General features: G+C 41.8%; 2 protein-coding genes across 16 annotated transcripts in view; both read right to left on the reverse strand.

The window, feature by feature from the left end:
* NR2C1 (nuclear receptor subfamily 2 group C member 1) overlaps positions 1-12,282 on the reverse strand; it is a 54,310-nt gene extending 42,028 nt beyond the window's left edge. For 2 of the 15 annotated variants that reach the window (XR_006015634.1, XM_042025737.1), the window contains exons 1-2: positions 9,261-11,887; positions 1,206-7,485 (exon numbers count right to left, since the gene is read on the reverse strand). The gene's annotated coding sequence lies outside the window, so the exon portion shown is untranslated. Of the gene's footprint in view, positions 1-1,205; positions 7,486-9,260; positions 11,888-12,177 lie in introns of those variants that run through there. The other 13 variants (XM_042025828.1, XM_042025761.1, XM_042025772.1 and 10 more) reach the window with 12 other exon arrangements.
* Positions 12,283-15,349: 3,067 nt separating this feature from the next.
* Positions 15,350-25,436, reverse strand: part of FGD6 (FYVE, RhoGEF and PH domain containing 6) — a 73,463-nt gene continuing 63,376 nt past the window's right edge. The window contains exons 19-21 of the mRNA XM_042025889.1: positions 23,901-24,029; positions 20,978-21,126; positions 15,350-18,434 (exon numbers count right to left, since the gene is read on the reverse strand). Of these exons, the coding sequence (XP_041881823.1) occupies positions 18,398-18,434; positions 20,978-21,126; positions 23,901-24,029 (315 nt within the window). The 3' untranslated portion in view covers positions 15,350-18,397. The remainder of the gene's footprint in view (positions 18,435-20,977; positions 21,127-23,900; positions 24,030-25,436) is intronic.

Consider the following 25,436-nt stretch of genomic DNA (forward strand, 5'->3'; position numbering starts at 1 on the left):
AGACTGAACTCTTATGATGAAGAGGAATCTGGAGAGAAGTTTGAACCTGTCCTACCTCTTCATGCTGTCTGGAATAAGCACAAGGAGATTCAAACTACGGATGCAGAACCAGCTGTCAAAGCTAGACAAATCATCTGAGTTTGAGCTCATGAGGCACGCACACAATGGAAAACGAATGTACTCACAATTATTGACAAGAATTTACATATTAATCACATGGTGTTTTATATTTTGACACCTGCACTTTCAATTTAAATAAACATTCAGAAGTATGTTCTCTTGTGTGTTGTTGCTTTATTTAACTCAGCGATCCCTAAACCAAAGGGCACTGAAAAAAACAGTATTTGTAACACCAGTACGCTGTACTAAAATATCTTAATTGAAACCACCTCCAATAAACCATGCAACTTTGCTCTGAAGAGCATGCATAACAGTGAAAAAAAGCACCTTCAGTATTTCAATTATAAGCTTTTAGACAGCATTTCATGTTGCAGATTAACTACTGAAATGGAGAGCTGCAACAGGCATTCCTATCCCATTTCCATTTTTATAATTTCATCTCTTCATGCTCTGAAAAGTCAGTTCAAGCAACTGAACTGGCAGAAACCTCTTTCTTACTTGCAGAGTCAAGGAATAGTTTCAAAAGCAATTTGAACAGAATTTACAGCTCACCCCCAGGAAGGAGGTCCTGCTTGCCCTGACCAAGCTGGGATGGTCTTGACCACACAGTAGAAAATTTAACTCACTAAAAGGACAGAAAACTCAGCTGGCAGAAATGCACTAATCATCTAGGTAAGCACACTGAACTGATTTCTTTTGCAGTCAGATTCATTCTATGGCAGACAAAAGGGAGAACATGTTGTTGTAAGTCAAGAGAGGGAAGAAAAGAAGGAAGATTTAAGGAGGAGGCAAACCTCCATTTCTGTTGTTGCTGGCGGGGAAGCTGATAATTCAGTTGAACTGCACCATGAAACCATACTCTCTGCTTTTGGCCCAGCGAGCTGCCTGATGCAGCTCACTCTAGAGTCAGACAAGCCCAGAGTCACTGAAGAAGCAAGGTCACCTCTCTGAGGAGCAGCTATGTGTTAAGCTGTGCATCTTGCTCTGGGGACAGGGGAGCAGGACAGGTCAAGGAGAACTACCTACAAATTCTCAGCTAACTTTGGTACAGCTGTAAAAGGTTTTGTAGTTCATGTTTTGCTTACCTAGGGTATCTGTGTTAGACTTCACATCAGGTATGCTTAATCACTCTTTAGACATCCCTGCAAGGAATTAAGCAGAAAAAAAAGCTTCAGCTGTTTTTCTTCTATTATGTAAATTTTAAAATTTAGCACATTTTTAATGTTTTTAAAAGCTTATTTTCCTGAGTTGCTCCAGCCAACATTCTCAGAAGCTGAATAGTTTCACAAGAAATGATAAATATATTCTAAACTAAAAGCTACCTGAAATTGAGAAATATTCCCTAAACACCTTATAACCTTCATTTCCCAGCAAAGAAAAGCTCTTGGGGGATGAGGGAAAGGCCATGGATGTTGTCTACCCAGAGTTTAGGAAAGCCTCTGACACCATCTTCCACAGCACTCTACTGGACAAACAGGCGGCCCATGGCTTGAACAGGTGTGCTGTTCCCTGGGTAGGAAACTGGCTGGCTGGCTGAGTCCAGAGTGGTGGCAAATGGAGCTATATCCAGTTGGTGGCCACTCACAGTGGTGTTCCCCAGGGCTCAGTACTGGAGTCAACCCTGTCTAGTATATTTATCACTGATCTGGGCACCCTTGGTAAGTTCGCAGGTAACGCTAAGCTGGGCAGGAGTGCTGAACTGCTGGAAGGTAGGAAGGCTCTGCAGAGGGATCTGGACAGGCTGGATCAATGGGCTGCGGCCTGGGGGTGCTGGTCAACAGCACCTGAACATGAGCCAGCGTGTGCACAGATGGCCAAAATGGCCAGTGGCATCCTGGCCTGTATCAGCAATAATCCAGCAGGACCAGGGCAGTGACCGTCCCCCTGTACTCGGCAGCGGTGAGGCCATGCCTCAAATGCCGCGTTCAGTTCTGGGCCCCTGACTACAATAAAGACTCTGAGGTGCTGGAGCATGTCCAGAGAAGGGCAACGGAGCTGGTAAAAGGTCTGGAGCACAAGTCTGATGAGGAGCAGCTGAGGGATGTGGGGGTGTTCAGCCTGGAGAAAAGGAGGCATGGGGGAAAGTTACTGCTCTCTACGAGCACCTGAAAGGAGTGAAGTTGCACCACGGGAGGTTTAGATTAGATCCTAGGAAAAGTTTCTTCACTGAAAGGCTGGTCGGGCATTGGTGCAAACTGCCCAGGACATGGTGGAATTGCCATCCCTGGAAGTGTTCAAAATGCATGTGTGTGTGGCACTGGGCTTAGTGGCAACCACAGCTGTGCTGGGTTAACAGCTGGACTCGATCTTTTTCAACCTTAATGATTCTAAGTATCATCGGCCAGAGTTTTGATCTTCAATAACCAGAAGTGATCTTCAAGGTGTTCTCATCTAATGTGAATCTTCCTGATTTCAGAAATGCTCTTTTCCATGCTTGTCAAAACCATTCTATACACCTTCAAAGGACACATGAGGCCATATATGAGAAATGTTTATTGCTAGTATAGGAAAGAAGTAGACTGAGTCAATTAATTGGCAGATTCTTCCTTAGAATACTCTGTTCTCCTTTCAAAATGAATGAAACAAACCAATATAAACCAAACTTTATTCAGATGCTTAAGACTGCTAATCACATTTATATTTCCTTTCTAAAGTTATCTAAAACATTGAAAGGATGAAACCTGGAATTCTGCAAGACCAGAGACCACAATGTAAAAAAACCTGCACATACTTTTAGGATCTTATTTATAATGTCCAACAGTTAAAAAAACTGTAATATTAGTTATATTAGGACTACAAGCAAGAAAGGAGAGCCAAGGCTTCTGCCAACACATCAAGCACTATGTTATTTACAAACATTGCCCAAATAATTTTTACCTCATTTATATCTCACTTTGAACGCTCTTGCAAATATTATTTTCAACTGCTGCTGTTTCAACCAGCAAGCCTATAGCTGCTTAAAACAAGCTCAATTGCTCTACTGGTTTCCCTTTTTCACATCAGACTAAGATCCTTGCCTTGACTTTTACCACAAAATTTCTGAAAAACGCAGTGGTAAAAAGTGCTTTATCCCATGGCCATTTAGTTACTGATACCGTCACAGCATAAGCTCTTACTCCTTCTACAACTTTTTGCAGATCTTCCATTAAGATCTGAAACACTCTAAAACTACAAAACAAACATAACCTTTCTAAAATTTTCCTTAAAAAGGATGTGTTGCTGACAACTATGTCAAGTTAACAACATTAAGACTGTCAACATGATTAGACTGCTGCCTCTGCAAATGTACAATACATTCTAGTTTGGCACCCTTGTATTCCCTTAGTCTGTGATGATCCCTTTGCATATTTTCTTATTAGTGGTAAATTTCTGAGGCCAGGGGAAAATCCCCTTCTCAGAAGATACCCAGCACAGAAACATTCTGTTTCTGTTGCTCTAGCTACGGAGTAACACAAATATCAGCATCTGTACTCACACTGATTAGACCTGCTTTACAAGGATAATCACTACACTTGTTCTCAAATTTATTTCTTGAGTGTTTCACAGCATTACTTGCCACATAATTAAATAAAAAATGAAGCTATTTCAAAAACACTTGAAAAAAAAAAACCAGAAACAGAATTATATATCCTCCTCTTTTCCTTAGAAAAGCTCAATCCCTCCATCCACTAGAAGCAGCATCTAAAAGCAGGCATTTTGACAGAAGGCAGGCATTAGACTTCCTCTTAAATGCATTAAAATGCATTTATTGCTTCTCTCTTCAATCTTCAGACTCAAAATGCTACCAAAATATTTTTGTCTGTAAGTTACATATTGTTAATTTATGCTCCTGGTAAATGAGTTAGTGAGCCTTCTTGGCAAGACTCAGAATTATTTTTAAATGCATCACTATCCTCAGTTAGTGTAAACTGGGTGGTGGTGAATCTGGCATCATCAAGTCCAATGGTGTTCCACTGCTACTTTAGATAAGCACTCTGTAGGCCACCACAGCAGTGGAAAACTTTCATTAGCTTGCACCAATTAAACCCATCCTCTCTACTTCTTCCTCAGCTTTTATATGCCAGAGTTTTCTCAATGTTTCCATCAAAAAAACGTATTAAATACTTACTTTTTAAAGTATTTCAGGCTTACTTCAACTGAAATGGGTCACGAAACATTCCCATGAGAGCAGACAGCAGTTTTGAGGGTTGGTAGTTAGAAGCACTAACCTCTCCACTAGTACAGTTAAGTTATACCCAGAAGACATCACTGTTTAACTTACCCTTCTTCAGGGACAAAAGTTATACAACTTTAATTGTCCTAGTAGGAGGTTCCTATTAATAGCATTTTTTAATATTACACCAGTGTAGACTAAGGACTTTAAAAGCAGTAGCAGAAGTATGTTTCTTTATGTTTGGATGCTCAATTTGATATAAATGGTAAACATCTCTCATTTTATTATATTACAGCGTTAGTATAGCTGCCCCACTATCAAGTGCCTTGATTCTGGCGTAATACCCTTTAAATGAGTAAGAACAAACCACATCAGCATGAAGATACAACATGAGAAAATTATGTCCATTCCAAAGATCTTCAGTTTACTTTGGAAAAAAGTGTCATACCCCTGACCAGTTTTACTGGTACAAAAACAGTATTTGTAAAATTTTTGTAGTTTACCCTACCCTGCTGGCACTGTTAAACCAGTTTGACTCTGTATGCATAGAAGAATCATTATTCATTCCAATTACTATGTATGGAATGTGTCTTAATACAGGGGTCTTTCCAGATTAAATTAACCTGTTAAACCAATGAAGTTACACAAGTATGTTCTAGATACTTTAGAGGTACAGGTACATTAACTAGTTATGACTGCAGAAGTTACTGTGAACTTTACTTTTTGTTCTTTTATCAGTGTGCTGGTTTTGGCCAGGGAAGAGTTAATTTTCTTTGCAGTAGCTGGTATGGAGCTGTGTTTTGGATTTGTCCCGAACACAGGGTTGATAATACAGAGATATTTTTGTTATTTCTGAGGAGTGTTTACACATAGCCAAGACCTTTTCTACTTTTTGTGCTGCCATGTTGGTGAGGAAATTGGGGGTGCATGGGAGGTGGGTGGCAGATACAGCCAGGACAGATGACCAAAGGTATATTCGATACCATATGACACCATGTCCAGTACATAAAAATGGAAGAAGGAAGAAGAAGGAGACAGAGTGATGGCATTTACCTTCCCAAGTAACCATTACACGTGATGGCATCCTGCCATCACCTTGGATATTCAGCCAGCTACCTGCCCTGGAGATGGCTGAACACTTGCCTGTCAATGGGATACAGTGAATTAACTCTTTGTTTTGCTTTGCTTGTGTGTGAGGCTTTCGCTTTCCCTACTGAACTGTCCTTACCTCAACCCACGAGTTTTTCAGCTTTTACCCTTCTGATTCCCTCCCCAGTCCCACTGGTAGGGGAGCGAGGAAGTGGCTGCCTGGGGTTAAACCACGCCACACAGTAAGGACAAATACGGGAAGGTCAACATGACTTTTTAGGAAAGCTCAAAAAGTTCATATAACAGAAAGCTAACTGGAAAAGAAGAAACTTAATCTCTCCCTGTAGTCATACTGCTTCAGTATGAATGATTTCAGTACACCTTAAAGTCAGCTAAGGATTTTAGCTCAGGTCATCACATTGGGCTTACAGGCGCTCTGTACCTTAAAATGGAAACTAGTCCTAATTTCCATTATCAAACTAATCATATACTAATTAAGAATTCAGCATAGCCTATGCCAAACTTCTTTAATAAACTCCTACACATAAAATAGAATGCACTTAACAATCCCTCTACGATTAAACGTGTCCGAGTTAGTGCTTAAATAAATTAGAGAACCACCCAAGATCTCTTCATACTTTAGAGCAGTTTTCTGCAATGCTTTATAGATAATAAATTAAGCCAAGGAATCCAAATACATTTGTGAAACAAATGATGCTACTGTGCTCAGTGCTTCATATAGGAAAAGCTCAATGAACATGGCAAGCTAAATGAGCTGTTCTTGGATTATTGTTCTATAAACCACATTGTTCAAGAGGGTAGACCAGCTGGTAGACTTAAAGCAGTAAGATTCTCTTTATCAATGAATTGAGGAATATTTATGTGACCCTTGACACCGAGTTACATACTGTTTTTTAAATTCGCATGAGATCAAGGTTTAGACAGTGCATATATATGAGACAAGTATCAACAGGAAACTGAAGCAGCTGGACCCGCAGGCAAGTGAGGGAAAATGAGATGCTTGCAAAAGCATAACGGAGTAATTAAAAGTCACACAGCAATACAGAAAGATGCATTTGTAGGCATGCCTGTGCAATTAATTTAAAATCAGTGCTCTCACTACCTTTTCTTGTAAGCATGTGCTACAGTGGGAGGAAACATGAGGAAACAGAATCACTAGGACAATTTTTCAGATGACCAACAAATCATTTTTACAGTTTGGGCCACCAAAGACATAGTCCCACTTTTAAGCCTTGTCTTCTGCTTCTTTTATCATGGTATCTCTAGAACCTGCCCCATCAGCTACAGGTGAGCTGACTTAGCTCATTAGTCCCACAACCAGCTGGGAAAGGAAGGAGGAGGAAAGGCAAGGGGGCTGCCTGCAAGCAGAGTCTACTCACAGGAGCACTGGCTACATGCCAGAGCTAGATAAGGAGACAGCCATTTAATCAGGTCAACCTGCCCTGTGTAATGCCAGCCATAGTTGCATCTCCACCTGAAGCCTGCAAAAGGAAAAAAATGAGAAAAAAAACCCCAAACTGGTGCCCTGCACCAGAGCTGAAGCTGCACCATGAACCACGACCAGGAAGCTCATCTGACTGAAAACTTCCCCATTCACTGGATTAGGTTCAGCTGGGTCCATTCTAGCCGGCACAGAAAGATCACACTAACACAGCACGGCAAGTGCAAAGCCTTCTTTGTGAACACGTTGAGGCAGTACATCCTCTGTGGTATAATTACAGTATTTCATGAGCGGTAGCCCCACTGCTGGCTTTGTTCCAGTCTGCCTTCACAGCTGTATAGCTGTAAACTCATCTTCTGACTTTATTCACCTTGCACCTAACAATTGTTACACATAACACAGGAAAAACAAGTAGAAGCAGAACCAAGATCACTTCCTTTTTGGAAAAAAGCCCACAATGCTACAACAGCTTATCTATACTGCCAAATTACCTATACAGGTGTTATGCAAGGTGACCGTTTGGAGTATTCACTGAATTACAGCCACAGATGAGGTAGTTGATACATGAAGGTACTCTACAGAAATCAGCAAACCTCCTCAACAGTACCACTAATAACATAACCCTTACAAACTTGCACATCTGCATATCCATGGAAGCTTCCTACAGATTAAAAAAAAAAAAAAAAGCACAACAAAACAAAAACCACAAACATACAAACAAAACCTCCACACAACAAAACTGAGTTTCCCACATACCCTTCCACTAAATTTCTGTTGATACTGTCCCATATAAAATATTCTGGGGGATGAACTGATCAAGAGCGGCCCTGCCAAGGGCCTCGTGGATGGAAGGCTACACACAGCAATGTCCACTGGCAGCCCAGAAACCAAACGTGTCCTGGGGCTGCATCCAAAGCAGCGTGGCCAGCAGGTTGAGGGAGAGGATCCTGCCCCTCTGCTCTGCTCTGGTGAGACCCCACCTGGAACACTGCATCCAGCTCTGGGGTATCCACCACAGGAAGGACATGGACCTGTTGGAGCAAGTCCAGAGGAGGCAACCAAGACGACCGGAGAGATGGAGCAGCTCTCCTACCATGAAAGGCTGAGAATTAGGACTGCTCAGCTTGGAAAACAGAAGGCTTAGGGTGACCTAATTGCAGCCTTCCAGTACCTGAAGGGAGCCTACAAGAAAGACAGAGAGGGACTTTTTACAAGGGTATGTAGTGACAGGAAAATGGGCAATGGCTTCAAACTGAAAAAGAGCAGGGTTAGATTAGATATTAAGAAATTCTTTACTGTGAGGGTGGTGAGGCACTGGAACAGGCTGCCCAGAGAAGCTGCGGATGCCCCATCCCTGCAAGCACTGAAGGCCAGGTTTGATGGGGCTCTCAGCGAACTAATCTAGATCATGGCATTCCTGCCCATGGCAGGGCGGTTGGAACTCGGTGATCTTTATGTCCCCTTCCCAACCCAAGTCATTTTGTGATTCCCTGGTTTTTTCCTTTGTTATCCACTACACTGGATTAGATTTTGCTAAGAGGGTGTGGGTGTGTGTTTACGAATTTTTTTTTGTTGGGTTTGGGATTTTTTGAATTCTTACGAACATGTGAAAAGCACTCTGAAAAAATCTTCATATTAAGTCAAATTAAGAGCCATGTTGACACACTGTCCTGCTAATACTTCAAAGGAAACATTACTACAATAAATGGGTAGTTCTCACACCACAAAGTTACTGCTAAATTATAAACAGCAACCTCAGCTTATTTGGAATGAAACAACCATTTATTAGAGCAAATATGACAATAGCAGAGGGTTTGGCTTTACTTTTTTTGGTGGTTTTACGTTTTTCAAATTTCCACTTTAACTTCCAACAAAGGCATTCAAATACTGAGCTTAGTCCAGCCTGGCTTACTACCAAGTTGAACAATAGTAAATTAAATTAAACAAATTTAAACAGCCTTTTAGAGAAGGCCTGGCAAAGTCAACAAAATTAATCTAAATATTGATACAGAAAGGCAGTTCTTAGACAATGATTTTCAGGAAGGACTGTATTTCCTTACAAAATCTGCAGCACTGCATCGTAAGATATACAGGACTCAGAGAGCACAAGCCATCTTCCAGTCTCAGAGAACTGGAATTTTAAAGAGTTTGGTTTTACAAAAATTAAATCCTTTGTTGATTTAAGATTTGGCAAGTAATGCAGTAATCTTGTGAATTAAAAGCTGATGACTGAAGTGTAAAAATATGGACAGGTATGCATACACAAGAGTAAGAATTTAATTAACTGTACCTTTGCAGTTTTATCCATAAAATTCTACTGATATAATTCTGTTTTGCAGCAGGTTACCTTATGCTAATAATGTACAGGCACAAGTTTAAAGAGCTAAAAGCAACTTGGAACACCACTGAGGGGAAAAAAAAAAGTAAAAGCTTTACCAGAAAGTAACCCAGGTACAGTTTAGTTTCTCCCAATGGTCACTGTTGGTTGCACGCTGCAGCCTGTGTGTGACAAAAAGCAGAGAGCTGTGCCAGCAGAGCCTGTGGCCCCACACCCTCCTCAGCAGGTTACTGCTTCTTCACAGGGGATGTTAAACCCACCACAGGCCTGAGAGCTCCCTGATCTGCATCAGCCAAAACAACTCAGGTTAGCAAAGGTCACTGTTAAAAGTGCTTAAGCCAGGATGGCTGCTGAAGCAGGACAGACACACAGACCCTGTACCAGCCGCAGCACTTGCCAGCTGAGAGCCACACTTCGTCCACCAGCACAACAAACATGGACAAGTTTAGATGTGACACCACTCTAGTCCTTACACACAGTCAAGCTCCTTATTTAAGCAAGGGGTACTGCTTTTTTTCAGGGTTTTTTTGACTCAAACATTAGACACAAATTACTTTCTTTAGGTAGACTGCTTTGCTTCACAAATTCTACAGCAACTCCAGCAAATTCACTGGCTGCACAAACTTTAATTACATAACGCAATAAGCATATGATAAATTAAAGCAAAAATTGACTATAAGCACAGGGAACAAACTAATCTACCTATTGCAAATACGAGATTTCACATCATAGATGAAAGTCAGTTCTCACTGGACTAGCACATTAGCTACAAGCATTCTGTAGCGGTATTTCACATGTGAGTTATTTAACTTGAACACTAAAATATCACTGGGCTTTTGTTTGGTTTTGGTTTCCTGTACTCCTGTCTGCTCCCCCTGACCTTTAATAACAGAACATAATAATGAAATAACTCATGTCGAAGGGTACTTCTGGAGGTCATCTGGTTCAACCCTTTTCCCCCAAAACAACATCAGCTTCAGAGTTACATATGTTGCTTAGGGCCTTCTCTTCACAGGCTAAGAACCTTAAACAGAAAAATTAAGGTAGACATTAAAAAAGCACCAGAAACATAAAAACTCCAAACAAAAAAACAATCTCTCCTCCTATCCCACAATCTAACCTAGGATATGACTATCCCTAAAGAGATCAGAACTTCCATGAAACTTGTTCCCTTCAAGAGTACATTTCACAAGAAAACACAACCAGTAAGAAAACCAGAAATATTGTTAAGAATCGAGAAGAAAAGGTAAAGCTAGTTAATTTATCTACTGTGAGCTTCTTTCTGTAATAAGCACCTTGATTTGTTCTTGCAGAATGCAGCAGACTTAGCAAGTGGTGTCAAACCATTCAGAGCAGCGTAGGAAGTGCAGAAGCAACTGAGGACTGCAAACCCCTCCGGGTGACCTCAGCCACCTTCCTTATATTATCACACACGTGCACACATACAGCTGACCACCATCACATGAAAATACTTAGTCCTGTGATAAGAGAGGTTCGGCAATACCTCTCGAGAAAGATACACAGAGAAGCAGGCAAGGATTTCACAGATCTTAAGGCTTCCCTCAAACAAGTGCCCCTGAGTAAAACTGTACAGCAAAGACCAAGGTATGGGCTAAATGCTCTCTGTTGGACATTGCATGTCACAACTGCCAACCATGGACTAAAAGGAGTGGGGAGAATATTTATGGAATTATTTTCAGAAAAAGCCATACAAAACTACGAAGAGTCACCAGATGAACACTGCCTGAACTGGCGCAGAAATTGTGATGTTTTCCCACCGATCAGATACTTCTATTTTTACTTATATAACGCTGATTCCAAAATCAGGAAGCTGTCCTACAGAAAACTATTTTAATGTTTTCCCATCTTATTTTTCCATGACAGGTGTGGGCACAGCTCTGCCTGCTACACTACTTTCCCAAGTCCGCTCTGCTGACATTAGTGGCTTCAGATCAGAGACCTCACATAAGAATGAATGCCTAAACTTGGTTTTCAAGAATCATGTCCACACACTCGTCTTGCAGTAAAACCAGTATCTAGACTTTTTTTCCCCTCTTTTCTTGCTTAAGTTCGCTTGCACAACATATGGCATCTCCTCTATTCCCTCCACAATGTGCTAAGGGTAAGCGCATCCTGGGGTATGCGGCCGTGCTTTCTACACTTAAAGCAATATATGGCAACAAAGAGAAAATAAAGACTCCACAAACTCCGCAGCTTAGAAGAAATACCGCACCCAACAAGACAAAATAAGGAACAGCGACAGGGTCATCTGAGCCCACAAAAATAATACCGGGTGTTGCACAGGACATACCACCCTAACCCAAAAAACGCAGACAGCCGCCAGGGATATACAAGAGGAGCGAACCGGCGGGCTCATGCCGTCGGCAGGCAGAGAGTGGCGGGGGCGTTCGGGGGAGCGCACGCTGAGCCCCCGGGAATGCTGAGTCGCAGGGCTCGGGAGGGGGAAAAGGGAGAGGCGCCGAGGCCAAGCTATAGCGCAACGCCGGGGCCCATCCGTCCCCAGCCCTCCCCGCCGCCCCGGCTCGCTGCCCTCGCATCTCCCCTGCCCGGAGGTTCGCGGGGCTGCGGGGAGGGGGCGCGGAGCCAGTGCCGTGCCCGCCCCCGCCGCGGCGCCCCGCACAAAATGGCTGCGCGGGGCCGAGGCCCAGCACGAGGGCCGCATCGCCCATCGCCGCTTCTTCCCGCAGCTCCTCTGCCCGACAGGCGGGGCCGGCGCCCGCGGGAAGCGGCGGCCGGCGCCGCCCGGATGCGGGGCGGCGGGACACGCAAGCGGTTCCTGTAGGTGAAAGGTCGGGGGGCGCGGGGCCGCCCGGGGCCGGGCCGGGCCCCGGGGCGGGGCGGGCGCGCTCCGCTTCACGTTCCGCAGCGGTGGCGGCCGGGAGCCGCGCGGGCCCGCACCGTTACAGCGCGGCCGCCCCCGCTCCCCGTGCTCCCGCCGCCGGACCGCGCCCGCTGCGGGGAGCGTCTCTCGGCTGCCGCGGGTCTCCCTCTCACCTGGCGGGCTCGGTGGCCGGTCCGGTGGGTTTGTTTGGCGGCGGCAGCGGCTCCGGCTCCCGGGGGTCAGAGTTCGCGACCCCGCCTCCGCCGCCGCTCGGCCCCGCCCCGCCGCGGGCTCTGCGCCTGCGCCTGCGCTCGAGACTCGCGCCGGGCGCGCTGCGGAGGGGGCGGGGCGGCGGGCAGCGGCCGCTAACGGGCCGGGCGGGCCGCGCCTGGGCGGTGCGCGCCGCCGGGTTCCGCACCTGCGGGCAGGGGCGTAGCACCGCAGAATCGGCAGGGTTGAAAGAGACCTTTAAGATCATCCAGTCGAGCCGTCCACCCAGCACTGCTGCCACTGTAACACCGAAACCACATCACCCAGCGCCAGATCCAGACGCCCTTTAAAACACCTCCAGGCATGGTGACTCCGGCGTCCCTGGGCAGCCTGTTCCAGTGCCCGACCACCCCAGCGGAGAAAAGATTTTGACTGATCTCGAAATCGCCCCTGTTACAGCTTAAAGCCATTTCTTCTAGTTCTTTTCACTGCAGATAAGACCAATCCCCCACCTCAGTACAGCCTCCTTTCAGGTGGTTGTTAGAGAGCGTGAGGGCCCCCCTAAGCCTCCTCTTCTTGAGACTAAACAAGCCCAGCTCTCTCAGGCGTTCCTCATAAGGCATGTTTTTGAGATGCTTCGCGAGCCTTGTTGCCCTTCTCTGGATGTTCCAGCACCTGAATGTCCTTTTTAGAGTGAGAGGTCCAAAACTGAACACAGTTCTTGAATGTTCTGCCCATCGAGTGGAGAGCACAAGTCTCCAAACCCCCACTGCAGTTCCCTGCTGGGAAACGGGAAGATGCCAGCATTGAACATCACAAGTGGACAGCACAGCCTTTTGGCTTTGGGGGGCTTGGTGGGCTCTCCCAGCTGGGGCAGATCCATAGGCAAGACTGGCAGATTGGGTTTGAAACATGCAACGTGATGGAGGCACACGCGGTGCCTTGTGCAATCACCGTTGCAGTTCAGCCAGCTGTGTCTGAAAGAGCTGCGCTCCGCCTGCATGGCAGCTGCAAGTTCCATCCTTAAATGTCAACAGTGCCCTGAACAGCCCTTGGGGAGGCAATAGCCTGGCTGGCTGCCGATGAGTGCCTGTTCCTGCTGGGGTAGTGCCACAGGAACAACTTGCTGCTGGTCTGGCTCTGTCGCAGCATCTGTTTGGACCAAAGTTGTGTTAGCTAATTACTTAGTTAATGCTAAGTATTTTAAATTACCTTGATTTTAAGTAAGAGTTTTATATTTTAAATACACCCTTTCTTCTCTTCCTCTTTCATCTGTTCAGTGAAGATGGTCTAGCTGCGGTCAGAGATCAGCAGCAACTTCAAGATCATTTAGGTCACTGGGGCTGTATGTGCAATTTCATGATCTGAAAATTATTTAGACTATTTAATGCAATTTCTACTGAATCAGATGACATAAGCATCAACATCTGAGCAGCAGTGATAGGAAAAAAAACCCAAAGAATACAAGTAAATTTATGTGTTAACATTAATAAAATTGTGCATGCTCGTCAATCCCCTCACTCTTTTCTTCCCACTCCCAGTCCCATAGCTGCACTTGTATCTATCAACCCTAGCTCAAGATCACTAGTTCAGTCAGTACTTGCAAGTGTCGTACTTTGCTTTTTGATCAAAGACATTCCTAAACACCAAATGCAAATGAACTCAGTGAAGAATTTTTAAGTCAGAAAAATTAACTTACTAAGCAATTCCTTTAAGAGTCCAATGTTGGAGCACTCTCAATTTATAGTACATGTCACTTTGCAAACTAGCTTGAGCTGCACATCCACTTTCTAAATGATGGAGCTTAGTGCAGTTTAATTTAACAAATGCCAAGTGATTTGCACCAAAGCTTATTTAAGCCAAGTATTCTGATATCCTCAATACAGCAGAAATGTCACTGTAACCAGTAAAACATGCTTTGGTTTTATCTTAGCAAGTGACCCAGTTCAAACTTGATCTGTACATGAAGGCATGCCTGTGTAGCTGTGTCAGCCAGGATTAGAAGAGACACATCCCTATCAAAAACATGCAGAGAAGCAAAACCCTTTCTGCTGTTACTGCAAGTTTTCAAAAAACTGCTTTCAAACATATGTCAGAGAAGTGTAAGGAGGCAGCATAACTAACCTGACAGAAGAATCTCTCCCTTACATGCCCTGCTAAAATACTTAAAGAATCATTTAGGTTGGAAAAGACCTCTAAGATCATTGTGTCCAACTTTTAGCCCAGCAACTGCTAAGTCTACCACTAAATCATGTCCCAAAGTGCCACATCTGCGCATCTTTTAAATACCTCCAGCGATGGTGAGTCCTCCACTTCCCCGGGCAGCCTGTGCAGTGCTTGGCAACCCTTTGGATGAATTCTTCTTCCTAATATCTAATCTAAACCTCCCCTTTGGCAACTTGAAGCCAATTCCTCTTGTCTTGTTCCTTCTTATTTGAGAGAAGCAGCTGACCACGTGGCTACAATCTCCTTTCAGGCGCTTAAAGAGAACAGTAAGGTCTGCCCTGAGCCTCCTTTTCTCCAGGCTAAACGACCCCAGCTCCTCCTCATCTGACTTGTGCTCTAGTCTCTTCACCAGCTCTGCTGCCCTTCTCTGGACACACTCCAGCACTTCAGTGTCTTTCTTGCAGTGAGGGGCCCCGAACTGGAGACAGAACTCAAGGCATGGCCTCACCAGTGCCGAGTACAGGGGGGCAATCACTGCCCTGGTCCTGCTGGCCACACTATAGCTGACACAGGCCAGGATGCCATTGGCCTTTTTGGCCACCTGGGCACACACACCGGCTCATGTTCAGCCACTGTTGACCAGCACCCCCAGGTCCTTTTCCAGACACTCTGCCTGCTCCAAGCCTGCTGGGGTCATTGTAACCCAAGTGCAGGACCCAAGGCCAACAGAAGCCATGATTTAGGCATACTTTAACTGATACAGCAGAACTGTATTTTGCAAAAGGATTTATTAATGTAACACCCTTCATCTGACCTTCACATAGACTTAACCCCCTTAATTCTTTAGAATGATTTTTAAAGCAAGACTAATGTGCAGGTAATGGCAACAAATTCTGCTGTTTGAAAGTCACTAAATACACAAATTACATAATACATAAAACCTGAAAATATTAAAAAAAAGACACAGACTCAAATAATGTGCATTTATTTATACAAAAATGATGAATATCCACAGGAATATTTACAACTTTAAACTGTTTTCAGTTACAAAATAAAAATTCTATTCTTCCATTTAGACAGTATGATTTAGGACTGCTCCAAATAAAAGCCTATTTGGATGGTAAATAGGGGACAGCAGTTACAGCAAACAAATGCACTGAACGTGTCTTTCCAGACATCTTTTTACATTATGATGTAATATACGTACTTGAGTAATTGAGTTTCCATGCACAAAAATATTTAGTAAAATGTGTTCCATAGCTGCTCAGTTTAAGTCCTTTGGGCACAGTTTTAAGTTAAAGAGAATTCAAGATCCTAAAAGCTTTAATTTATCCATTAATAAAAACGTTAGAACTAATATTCAATGCTAATGTTTGCCTCATACTCTACTAACCAATCTTAAATTGATTCTGAACTATAGATTCTTGTAAGAAGAGGTAGCCAGGTATCTAAGAACTTCTGGTCTTGTTTTAGTGTTTAGTCAAATCAAGAAGTTTTTGATGGTAATGAATCAAAATGGGAGGTGAACTGGACAAACAGGGCAAGTTTGAAAAGCAACCATCTGAAAATGTTATGAAAATGCCTGTGTTTTGGGGTTCTTCATATGACACAAAGCACTAATGCAGAAGAGAGGAAAAGACATATTCAAACATGTTCACAAAGACAATTTATTTCACACAGAATGTTACTGCAATATGTATACTACTGTTTATAAGGCTCTGTTCCAATCTGTCACAGATTTTTTGATTGATCAACCACTTCTGGAAGAAGTCCTGTTATTTTCACAGAACACTTTAAACTATTTTCTCCCTCTGCACCAAACCATCTAGAGGTAGTTTGAAGCCACACAAGGCAGAACTTGGGCACCTTATTCAGTATGTGTTTTGACTTTTATTGCTCTGTTTTGCAGCAGGGAAAATATCAAAGCATAAACTGAAATTAAATTAGCTTGCTCCTAGCCAAATTTCTGATTAATTTGCTGCTTCATGACTTGCCATCTTCATTGGTGTGCAGTCCCTATGAAAACATGAAGAAGCTCTTCCCTTTGATACTAAAAACTGGAAGAGCCACATCACATCTATGTTACATTGGTATCAGTTCTGTTTTGGATACAGTCAAAATCATGTCAGAAATCACCCTGAAGAGACATAATAATTTACGTAGCTTCAATCAGCAGTTGTTTTTGAAAATTAAGTAAAAGCCCTTTGTATATAACAAGAGAAAATTATTCATTTAGCACATTTGTATTACAATAGAAGAAAATAAAGGCTTTGATCAGACTCCTACTGCATTTCCAACACTATCTGGTCAAATCCCTAGCGTTCCTGAGGGAAGTCAGATCTACAGATTTAAGTTCCCGATTCATAAGGTACTCTACTGAAATGCTGGAAGTTAAGGAAATTTCTTGTGTAGTTAATATTAAACATTCAACTTCCAAGCCCACTACTAACTTTAGAGAAGCTCGTGGAAATTAAGCTTCTTCAGAGCTCTGCTAGTATCTTGGATCTGACCTCGAGGTCTATTGAGGGAGTAAGAGCATTTTGGTTTGCATTTTCATTCTTGGCCTTTTTGTGATGAATACTAACTGTTCTATCATCTCTTTCTGCTGTGAGGCCACAGAACAGTTATTAGCGTGGAATTCAAACTATTAATTAGAAGTTAATTGCTCTTCATTTTGTTACCACAACTAGCTTGATTCACAGGACTATGACAAGTGTTTCATACGGTGAAATTAACTGACTACATATGCATCGCATTTGACATAAAAATGGCTTCCTTTCATGTGGGTTTCATAGTTCTAGTTCCATTTATGCTATTACAGTGTTAATTTTTTAAAAAATTTAAATAGAATAAATGCACCAGAATCATCAGTAAGTATTTCCTAGTGAGGTATACCGATGATTTTCTTAAAGAAAAAAACCCCAAAACCCAAACACCTAAAGCTGAATTCTATTTTGAAGTGTCAAACAGAACAAATCATATTGTAAACAAAAGGTATTTCAAAGAATGGTATGCATTTCCAATGCCTTCTGCACTAAAAAAGCTGTTGTCTTGGTATGGCAATTCCAGTTTAAACATAAAATTTAAATATACAATAGTTCAAAATTATCAGAGAGGAGCGTGCACATATTTGTTTACCATTCTTTGAACAATACTTTATACAGTGTTTTATATTGTGTACAGAACTCATTTGACACAAAGTTTTGAAACAAGTAAGATATTTTGTCTTTGATTACCAAAAATGTATTTTTACTCTGCTTTAAATTATTACTGGAAACATAAAAGATAATACATCCTGCAATTGATGGAAGATAACCTATTTAGTCTCTTTGGCATCTGTAGTACTGTAACAACTCTAGTGCCTTATCCCTGTAATTGCAAAGTGTTTTTAAAAATATTTTTCTCCCTTTTTTATTAATAATTGAATTGTATTTTTTTTTTGTGATACAGAATTTGTTGTACTGTTTAAATGTCCTGGTATGCAAGATTTCAACGGCCATTCAAGGAAAGGAGCAGCAATATCATACAACTTCTCATAAAGGAGCTTACATAGTCAACAAAGATCCCAAATCTGTGAAATTCCTATACCAATCTTCTTGCTAAATTGCAAAGTGAACATCAGCAACTCAAGAACCTATACACAAATCACGAGGAACTGTACAATTGCAACAGATCCGTTTTGTGGTTTTTTATAAAGCACAAAGTTTATGAATCTGTTGACCATCAATCTGCCATTCTGAGGACACTTTGGACTTCAATGCACAAATAATTCTGCCCATTTAAGTAAACATTGGAATTTAATAAATAACACATTTTGTATCAACACAGAAATACATACAATTCTTTAGAAAAATATTACTTTACACTAAAAATGCAACAACTCCTAAACCTGACAAATATACAATTTTGTGTAGGTTGAGATGGCAGGATTCTGTTTCTGTGAACAGTTGCTGTAGTCCGTTTGATGACCATCCTTGGACATTTTCCTTTAAACTTGCAGACATGATGCTGACACTGCTATAATACAGTGCCTTCTTGAAAAGCTTCTATCCACCTGTTAGAAAATTAAACACTGTTAGGAAGCTGCTGATAAAAGAATAAATCTTATTGTTGTCACTAGCTACAGATTCACACAAGAAGTACCATCATACTTCCACTACCAGTTGGTCTGTGAGTGCAAATACCAAAATCTATCCCATGAATCCAAACATACAAAGCTGGCTGGAGACATATTAAGTGTTGGTACAAGGCCATATGATAGAAACTTTTTTTGATAGAAACCTCTCCCATACTGCAGTTACGTGCATGAAGAACAGGTGAAGCTGGGAAATCAAATGCTCAAAAAGTAGGCCATGCCAAGGTTATGCACACCCTTAAAAAACCCCAATACTCCTTTCTCTTATTTCACTGCAAACATGATCTGGGAGGAATAAGGACACTGCTACAACTGAGACAGCCCTTTGCATAACCCACGCCCTCTGCTTTTGCAGCAGGTAAAAGCCAGGACTGGTGGGGCTGAAGGAGGAGGTCACATGGCACATGGAAAGGCAGGGAAGGGTGAAGAGGGCACAGGGGCAAGTCCCAAACAGCTGGTCCAAGGTATCTCAAACTGGAAATTTGCAGTTAATATTCAGATACCTTTACTCCCTATAGCTGTGGTTTCTTTTCCTACTTGATTAGAAGATTGAGAAACATCCTCAGCTTCTCAAGGACACAAAAATTAAAGTTCCTGAAGCAATCCAGTACTAAAGGACAAGTAATTCTGTTTTCTGAGTGAGGGCTGAACTGTGTGTATGTGAAGTTAAGAGACCCACATAATGAGCATTTTTTTTCTGAGTGAAAATATTGGAAGAACTGAATGAGACAAAGACTGCAATTATCTTTATCATGGAAATTCAAACTGTCTTGGTATTCACAGGGCATCTAAACATTAGTCACAGATGTTGGCTCTTCCTTGCCCTGAGCATTTAATGTTGTAACCACATGCATGTTCTTTGAATTCAAGCTTTTGGTATGAACATATTAATCATGTATTAGTGCTCACGCCTGTCTGCATGCACTACTCAAACATCGACCTTACATTTTAGTAATACTTCTAGTATTTTCCACTGCTGTGTATACATTAAAAACAACTACAGTGGAATACAAAAAAAATTTCATAAACAGCTTAAGCATTGAACATAGCACTGGAATTTAAAACCACACTGAAAAGTAAGCATCTGTTAAAATTTATTATTGCACTTAGACAAATACATTAGATATATTTCTTTGGTCCTGTCAGGAAAAATTAGTGTCCACTGATGCAAACAGGCCAGCAGCATGTTCCTGTTTTTCCTTTTAATGCTGTCAAAGCAGCATTAATTCTGAAGGTTCAGCATGTATCTCCTAAGGATATTAAATACTTGGAGAATGCTTGAAATTCAAAGTACTTAATGATGTTCCTAACCTCAATAAAATACACTGTGTCCAATTTCAAGTTTTCATCTGATGAGAAAAGCCATAGTCTGAACATAAAAACAAAGATACTGAATGTCTTGGGTTTTTTTTAGTTTGTTTTGTATAGTACAAATGAGGACACAGGGGAAACAACAGGACAGTATCTTAATTAACAAAGAAGCATTTTTGCACATCTGCACAAAATAGTCCCAAAAATCAAATAAAGACTTCCACATTTTTTTCTGTTAGAGGAGTGTCATTAAGCACGTTCTCAGCTGTTCAAAACTTCCAGTTGTCCTGGATATTTTGTTTTTTAGAGTGTTCCTATTTGCAGAAAACTAAACGTGCATCCATTTGAATGTTTAAGTACTAATAATGGACTTGTTAGTGCATCAAATCTATTCAATAATGTAAAATTCATTTGGGAAAACTGCAGTGAAATCAGTCAGATAAGACAGGCATATAGGGAAGATAGCTTACATGTATTCCTTCTATGCTCATTTCTAGTTTACTTTATGAATCACTTAAGGAATGTTTTCTACAGATAAAGCTTCTAGGTTATTTTATATGAAACAGACACAATACATAACCTGGTAAATATGGCTCCAAGTTCAGGCAGGACTTGAAACGAAACAGCTTTTTTGAATGGTCTTTGAATTCAAGCTTTTGGTCTGAGTGCATTAAGCATGCCTAGGTGCTCACAGGCATCTGCACACACACTTCAGACCTCAGCCCCCAAGTTTTAGTGTTTGCTTTATTTTTCACTGCCATATATTGATTAAAATAACTAATATTAACAGGTGAAAATAAAAAAAGGAACATATCTGTTAATTGTTAAAAACATTTTCTGGATTTCTCCAAAGGTAACATTCAATTTTCACTTGAGTAGACCAGGGTTAGAGGAATGGGCTAGGAAAAAGATTTTTTATTTTATCTTTGACTTTCTCATTCTCCTACATTCAGTCTTAAGCAGAGGAGAGTCTGCTTTCTTCATTTCAGAACCCTAATAAAACCAGAACCTTATGTTTAAGTAATTTAAAACTTTCATTTACTTATTATATAAGGATCTTTTATACATATGTTAATGTGTGAATATTAACATTCACCACTTCTGAATTTTCTAGAAATATGTAACAGAAATTAATTCAAATAGTTTCTTACTTTTGAGCTGAATGGGGATCATCTGCCTTGAATATGTAAAATAAAGTGTTTTTGTGCAGTAAATGGAACACTCTAGACTCTGAGTTTTCACCTTTTACTTCACTGACTGTGAATCCAAGTAAAGGCTGGCTCTCTAATGCTGCCACATCCTATGTAACAGGGAAAAAAAAAGGAAAAACGACAACATTAGAGCTTGTAAGACATACTAAGGCATGTATTTAGACTTCATACACCGTACCACTGCAGCAGATAATACAACAAATTGTTAAAAATAGACACACACAAAATTCCACTTTTTATATTCTCCATGCATGGGTCAGGGGACAGGAAATAAAACCTCGTAGACTTCAACATCGCTGATGCTCTTCTCATTTCCCTGATAACATCTACCTTGGCTTGTACTGCATGGTCTCCTCATTCTGCCTGGCAAGGACTTCTTGTATCACCAGATTAGCTCCCACCTGGCAGCAGACCAGAGGCCCATCAAGCCCAGTGCTCTCTCCAGCAAGCTCCGAAGTCAAGTGGGATGCTATTAACTGCACTGAGTATGCTAAAAGGAGTGTGGTGGCCGGTGAACAAAAATTACAAGGGACAAAGAGTTCCCAGTAAGACAAGTCCCTAGTACCACAAGAACCACTTCACGTTAGGGTGACCAGAAAGGCTTCTCCCGGGATGCTTGTTCTGTTACATTAATCTATCCCAGTTTGGATTCCCCAGTTGGCTGTTGCCCTCTACCCCTCCTCACTCCCCCAGAGCTGCCCATTGGTCCCTGTTCCCTAGTCCTGCCTTTTCCCCGCCCCCGGATAAAACTGGGAGCTTTGGGATCATGTTTGTGTTTGCCTCTGCACCCTCTGACAGTGTAGCAGCAATAAATGCTCCTGCTGGAACGCACACAAATGCCCTTCTTGGCTTTTTGCTACCGACTGTAACACTGAGCCCACCCGTGCATCTGTGGGGGCACGTGGGACCCCATGGAGCCGGGTGGGGACGGTATTAAAGAGGAGCTACAGAAGCAACCTCTCTTCAAACACTGAAGTCAAGATCCAAATACTTTGAATGGCTAAACTTACCTCACTTTCCTTGCTGGAAATTAACAGGATAGGGGAAAACAAGGTTGCTGAGTGTTCACAAATGGTCAACTAGAAAAGACTCTTCCTTGTTTATCTCAGTTACTTCTTTTTTTTAAATACTCTTGTCTTTTTATTAATAAATACAATACACAACATTTTGGGAAAGGAAAAAAAAAGGATTTTATCCTGTACAAATTCCAAAACAGTGTTTTGTAACTAGGCAAGGTCCTGCAATGCTCATAAACAGAAGAAAAAAAAAAAAGTAGCTAAAACCCCCCCAAAATGTACATAAACACTGACACATCAGGTAAAGATTTTGGTACAGTGAAACAAAAGTGTTCCGTGACAGCAGCATTTCTTGATACTGGAAAAGAGTCAAGTAAGACTGAGCAATCTGTTTTACTGTCTCAGGTCTTCGTACCACTAACAGGTGATTGTTTTACTATTGATCTTTCTATCACTTGGAACTAATAGAAGTAGCTTTAAGTGGCTAAGGCAACACTGCACCTTCCCTTAAGAGTCTCTAAATAATGTCTCCTGCAATGGCTCACGAAGATGAAAACTAAGGACAGATATTCCTCAATTTAAGAAAGTAGGAAAGAGTTAGTTTAGTGATTGAACTGCAAACTGAAGCTACTCTGTAAGGTTGATACCTCAGAGGAAGCCAAGGAAAAGAAAATTTAAGGTGACTGTCACAGACTGGTCTGTCTTTACCTCTGCTAATGTCTCTGCAACGGCCAGAAGAGACACACACAATGCTCTGAAATAATTTTCTAATTGATGTAAAAGTAATTGTTTTCTACATAATTATTGAAGCTACTTTTAGAGCTACTTGGGTTGGGCTTTTTTAGTACTGCCAATGCTGTAGTGGAAATAACATCACAGGTTTTGGACATAATTCAGAAGTTCTAAAATAAAGGTTGGCAGGAACAACACAGGAAAAAGATCTGAGCACAAACCAGGAAATAACTAGAATGGGGGGTGTCGTGGGGTGAAGAAGGATAAATCCTTGCATGGCCGGGATGGGTTGGGCCTTACATTTTGAAAGAAAGTGAGGGATAGCAATACCTTAAAACAGATGCTTTGGATATCTTGCTCTTGAAAGCTAGTAGTAAACTATAACAAACAATACAAAAACCTGAAGCCCAAGATCTGTCAGTGCTACAATACTTACATATACGTTACGAAACGTTCCAAGATGCAATAAAACTACATCCTCAGCACACGCTGGGATGTGCAGACTATATATATATATATGTCTGTGTGTATATATATATACACAAACATATATACATGTATTTATATACATATTAAAATATACATCTATGTTAGAGATTACTCCACACTGCAATAGGGCTACACATTCTAAATAAAAAAGCAAATGCCATGACATAAGATGCATTTCTTTTATATCATATAAATACTCCAGGCTGAAGACAACAGTATGAGGAGAAGTAAAGAGATTTAGTTTAGTCCTTTGCCAAGCATTCAAAATACCTTATGGAACTGCAGAACAAGATAGTTCAAGATGCTTTTATAATGTTGGCTTTGCCACAAGTACATTGTGATGCATCCAAACAGATCCCCCATGTATTCAGCTGACTCAGAACATACATACATCTGAGCTATGGTGTGCAGTGCAGAGGTACTCAAAGCTAGGTCTGGAATCAGACACAGCATAGCTATATCAATGTACTATGGTATCAAGGGCCTTTTCAAAATACTGCACCACAATCAGATCACTGTAAGGTGATCTAATTTTATAGCTTGTTTCTAGATCATAAGAATAAACAACTTTGTTACAAAGACAGTATTATCATTGGATATTTTATTTCTAATATGTAGTCTCTTACCTCACTAGCAGCATATGTATATAGCACCTTATTTTTTATAACAAACCATAGGTGTTTCCATGGTTTCTTACTGCCCTTAGATCTGTGTAGGTAGCCACTCATTGTAGAGTCTTCTGTATTTGCTGAAACCTGAAGAGGAAAAACAAAACGAATCAACAAACCGTTAAGAGTACAAGTTTTCACAGTACGGCTTTTTTTTTAACAGATTTCCAGAGCCCTGCCTGGCAGAGACTCAAATTCTTCCCTGATCTCAGGTTAATGTTGCTCACTAACTCAGATGGATGAAAGAAAAATTATTTTGTTTGCTACCATCTATCTGGTCTGGAAGAGAGGTTTCCACAGTCACTAAAGGTTGGAACTTAAATTGGATGCAACAGGACAAGAGAGAGCTGCAACACTGAGCAGCATGTACAGCTGGAGAACACACATTCTCATATAAGAAGAATCATAGAACCACCGGGTGGTTTGGGTTGGAAGGGACCTTAAAGATCATCTCATTCCAACTCCCCTGTCACGGGCAGGGACACCTTTCCCTAGGCCACAGATTGTCGCTGTTGTCCCCAGGGACGGCGAGAAACTACACAAGTCCAGGATGGGGTTCAAAGGCCAGAAATGGCTCTATTTAATTATATAATTCAGCTTATATAGCTTTGTTTGCAAGGATGGCATAAAACCATTGGATGCTTGACCATCCACCTCCCAGAGGGACTGGCTGAATGGCGTAACACCCATTTCCAAAATATTTTCCCAGCGAACCAAAACAAGTCTGTGCAGGTGTGAGATAGAGAGCTGGTTTACAGAACCGTCTTCCACTGTTTCTCAGCTAAAGCATGAGAAAGGAAAACTTCACTAAATGCTTCAGCAGCTGGAAAATTCCTCTGCTCCTGCTCTTTAGCATCCACAATAGATGGCTCAATGCCCCATCTAGTCTGGTCTTGAACACTGCCAGGGATGGAGAGTCCACAACCTTTTTGGGTAACCTGTTCCAGTTCCTCACCACCCTTACAGTAAAGAATTTCTTCCTAATATCTAATCTAAACTTACCCTCGTTCAACTTATGAGGGGTCCCCCATGTCCTATCACTACATGCCCTTGTAATAGGTCCCTCTCCAGCTTTCTTGTAGGCCTCTCTTCTGGTACTGGAAGGCTGCTCCAAAATCTCCCTGGAGCCTTCTCTTTTCCAGACTGAACAATCCCAAGTCTCTCAGACAGTTGTATTAGGAGAGGTGCTGCAGCCCTCCCTCAAGTTAGCAGCCCTCCTCTGGACTTGTTCCAACAGGTCCATGTCCTTATTATGTTGGGGACCCCAGAGCTGTACTGCAGGTGGGGTCTCACCAGAGTGGAGTAGAGGGGCAGAATCACTTCCCTTGCCCTGCTGGCCATGCTGCTTTGGATGCAGCCCAGGACGCAGTTGGTTTTCTGGCCTGCAAGTGCACATTGCTGAGTTATGTTGATCTTTTCACCCACAAACACTCCCAGGTCTTTCTCCCTAGGGCTAACCTCAATCCATTCTCAACTCAGCCTGTATTTGTGCTT

Source organism: Corvus kubaryi, unplaced genomic scaffold, assembly GCF_017639235.1.
Source record: "Corvus kubaryi isolate FWS band 111438036 unplaced genomic scaffold, C.kubaryi_AGA036_p1.0 129, whole genome shotgun sequence".
NCBI lineage: Eukaryota > Metazoa > Chordata > Aves > Passeriformes > Corvidae > Corvus > Corvus kubaryi.